Source organism: Gavialis gangeticus, unplaced genomic scaffold, assembly GCF_001723915.1.
Source record: "Gavialis gangeticus isolate Ggan-Ray unplaced genomic scaffold, GavGan_comp1, whole genome shotgun sequence".
NCBI classification, from domain to species: domain Eukaryota; kingdom Metazoa; phylum Chordata; order Crocodylia; family Gavialidae; genus Gavialis; species Gavialis gangeticus.
The window spans coordinates 8,591,930-8,595,766 of record NW_017729009.1 but is presented as its reverse complement, the minus strand read 5'-3'; the positions used below and the strand labels follow the sequence as shown (position 1 = coordinate 8,595,766).

Here is a 3,837-nt window from a genome sequence, read left to right as displayed (position 1 = left end):
TTCTCTGCCGGTGCGCTCCTGTTCAGGGCAGGCTTTCAGCTGGCCAGAGTATGACCAACGTTGCGCTGAACTGGCATGGCTCAAAGGAGATTTGCTGGAAGAAAGGCCGGTTGCCATCCTTGCGCAGGAGGAGGAACAGTGGCTTTGCAACAGGGCTTGCATTTCAGCTGCGCGACAGCGCGGTGTTTTCTTCTCGAGGTCTAACGGGGGCTCACAAGACAGGGAGAGGGAAGCTTGTGCCTCAGGCTTTGGGAGACCCGAGTGAGGCTGCGGGGAAGGGGGGGGCCGGGGCACCAGTCTGCCCATAGCTGCCTACTGGCAGAGCAGGGCTGCGGGACAGGCGGAGATGAGCCCGGGCAATGCAGCGGGAGCCGGGCCTGGCCGATGCTCTGGGCGGGGGCGAGCGGGGCAGGGCGTCTCCTCCCCGCGCCCGCTCCCACCAGCCCTGAGGGGCGGCGCGGGGGGCCGGTGGGAGCGGGAGAAGACGCCGCCGGGAGAGGCATTAAAGGCTCTCGGCCGTCGGGGAGGGCAGAGCCGCGATGTCTTTTGCTCTCTGGCCCCCGTTGCTGGGCATCTCCCTCCTGCTGCTGCTGCTGCTGCTGCTGGGGCGGCGCTGGCGGAGGACGCGGTGAGTGACCCGCCTTCACCTGCCCCGCGACGGGCCGGCGCGCTGCTTCCCCCTGCTGCTTCCCCTGCTCCCTGCCTGGCGCCGGCGCCCGGGCCTTGGGCCCTCCGCTGCGCTTTGGGGTCCGCTTGGGTTGTGCCTGAGGGGAGCCGCGGGCAGGGGCCGATCCTGTCCGCAGGAACCAGGTTGCAAGAGCAACACAGGAGCCGGTGCCCCTAGTGCCGCCTTTTTGTGGTGGCTGCCAGGCTGGGATGACACCTGCCGTGCGGAGCCGGGAGCCCCGGCCTTTTCGGACTCCAGCCCCCGCCGGTCCCACTCCAGCCCCCGCCCTAGCTGTTGTGAATGGATGGCACCCTACCTCCAAAACTAATTTGGGTCCTGCAGGGCTTACCTCCTTGCAGGGGGGGAGGAGGGAGAGCCCCAGCTGGCTGGTATCTGCCCATCTCGCGCCTCAGCCTGCTTTACCAGCAGCAGGTTCAGGTGTGAGGCCTGGTGGAAAGTTCAGATCAGCGGTTCCCAATCTGTGGTCCAGGTACCGCCAATGGTATGCAGGCTGCCTGTCAGTGGTACGCTTTAACAGATTGATTATAATTACTTTATATGACAAAAATTTGCTGGTGGTACTTAAGGTTGAACTGAAAAATGTGTTGATGGTACTTCAGGTTGTATCGTTTTAACTTGGAGGTGCGCAAGCTGTCAGAGTTTGGGACCCACTGGGTATGGAGAGTATGGGATGGTTTGGGTCAGGATGATCCTGCCTCAGGCAGGGGGTTGGGCGAGGTGACCTCTGGAGGTCCCTGCCAGCCCCACTTCTCTGGAAGTCTATGATCTCCTCACACTTCCTGGGGCTGTCTTCAAAGGATCTCCCTGTAGCCCTGACACCCTGCTTGGTTATCACTGATGTAGCTGAGTCGTTCTTCGCCTAGCTTTAAGTAAGATTTTCTAGTACAGTAGCAGTGTAGCTGTGCCAGTACCAAGTGTTGGAGCAGCTGCCCAAGAACATCGCCTCTTGGGCAGGTTTTGCAGTTCAAGTGACAGCTGTATCACATAGAACATTTGCCTGTGGTACGGCCTCATTTTATTCTTAATTTTAAAAAAATTATTCTTGGTAGGGAAGAAACCATGGGTTTAAATGATGCTGAACACTTCTGCGAAGTCAGTTCTGTGTACAGAGCTACAGGAGGTCAAATAATTTGCAAAACGTTAAACACAATAAAGTTGCCCCATTTCTAGGCCTGGAGCCCTCTTGTCAGGCAAGAGGAAAATGCTGTTTAGGAGGGGTTCAGCAGAAATCAGCCAAAATTAAAAGGCAGGAAGATGAATTGAGTTTGTGTAAAATAGTATCGTGCTGAAAGAATTCGGAGCGTGGCTCTGAAGCGCCAACAGGGCCAATCTGAAATTTTGGTATGAATACACCCTGCCCTCCCTTCTCCTTCAAATGTTATTTAATGTTTTGGAAATGTTTCTAGGCATGTTATTTTTGCCCACTGTATTTAGGCTAGTTTGTGATCTTGGTTGTACTGGTGGGAATCTGGGTTTTGCGCCAGACTTTTGCACGAGTGTAACGTAAGTGGGAATTTGACCTGGGCCTTAAAGTGAGGCTGTTAAATTAAAATCTCAGGTTGCAGGCTGGGTGACTCAACAGCAAATAATCTAAATAATCTATGTTCTAAAAATAATTGGAGAATGGAAAAAACAGCACAAATGAGGGAAACAGCATCTCTCCACCCTTAATGCTTTTACCCTTGCCAAACTTTTGGCATGTCCATGTTATTGATATACTTGAGTTTAATATAGGGAGTTACCGGTGCAAAAGAATTCTAGTCGTACTCCCTAAAATGTCAGTCTATTTGCAAGACTCACAGGATTATTTTAATGCACTTTTCTATATCCATTGCCTTTCTTTCCCTCAAACACATTCAATCAGTATCTTTGTCATGAACATTTATGATATGTAGCCACTGGTTACACTGGTTGCCTTCAAGAGCTGAATTGAAAATGGAGTTTCCTTTGAAATCCTGCTTAATTCTTGCCCATTTATGAATCAATGTAGTGGTCTAAATTTCTGGCTGACTATGAACAATTCATGCGGCAATACCCATGATTGTAGTTTACACCTGGGGGGGGGTTGTGCAATATTATTTTCATAAGTAAGTGAGGAAGCAAAGCAAGGTGCAGTTGGCGATGTCATTTTTCACAGACAGTCATAGCATGCTGGCAAGCAGGAAGCAAGTCCCAGGGTTTGTTAAACTATTATCTTTAAGAGCTTGTGCTGATCTTTCTTTCAGGCTACCAAGTGACCCTCCACTTGACAAAGGTCATATTCCTTGGTTTGGACATGCCATGGAATTTGGGAAAGATCCTGCCAAGTTTCTGTCTAAAATGAAACAAAAGCATGGAGATATTTTCACAGTAAGTATTGGTTATGAATCCTGTATGCCAGCATGACTTGAATTCTGCCAGGTAACCATTAGGCTGGGATGTGTATAGTGCAGCTGCTCCAGTAAGTCATTCAGACAGATGTCTGAGTAGCTGCTTTTAATTCTTTACCATCAAAAGCAGTGATTTCTACAAACCTCTCCACTACTGCCCTGGCCTGGTTCTCATCTGCACCACAGCAGGTTGAGGCTGCTTTTAAACTAAACAAGGCAAAAATGGCTTGATTTTTAGTAAGGTTTTAACATGAAGTTTCTTTGACAGAGCAATATGAGTTTTCAGAGCTACATTTTATTTTATTTTATTTTATTTTATTCCTGTAGCTGATTCGGCTGTGGAGGCCTTCAGTCCATCCAATTTCTTATAGTGGCCAAAACCCACTGCATCAAATGCAGGCAAATGCTTTTATAATGTTCTATAATGTTGGGAGGGAGGGGGAAAGTTTCTTCCTGCTACTTCTGAAGATAATCCTCTTATAACCTGAATGAAAATTTTATTAATGTTAACATCGTTTGAGGGCCTGATCTTTTATGCTTTAATATTCTGAGGCAATGCCCTGAGTAAAGGGTTCAGTTTTTGGTGCCTGTCACAACAAGTGTTTTGTATAAGCATCGAATTTTAGGTCCTAAGAATCATAAACTTCATTTATCTGGAAACTTTGCATTATTACTTTTTTGTGCTTTTTTGCATTCTGATTTTTTTTTTTTTTTTTTTAATTCTTTTGGTTCGGGTTGCTGGAAAATTTTTCACCATCTTTTTGGACCCTTCCTCCTTTG

General features: G+C 48.7%; 1 protein-coding gene across 1 annotated transcript in view; it reads left to right on the top strand.

The window, feature by feature from the left end:
* Window positions 1-482: 482 nt before the first annotated feature.
* Window positions 483-3,837, top strand: part of PTGIS (prostaglandin I2 synthase) — a 35,385-nt gene continuing 32,030 nt past the window's right edge. Inside the window, exons 1-2 of the mRNA XM_019509898.1 lie at window positions 483-628; window positions 2,914-3,037. Coding sequence (XP_019365443.1) covers window positions 540-628; window positions 2,914-3,037 — 213 coding nt within the window. The 5' untranslated portion in view covers window positions 483-539. The remainder of the gene's footprint in view (window positions 629-2,913; window positions 3,038-3,837) is intronic.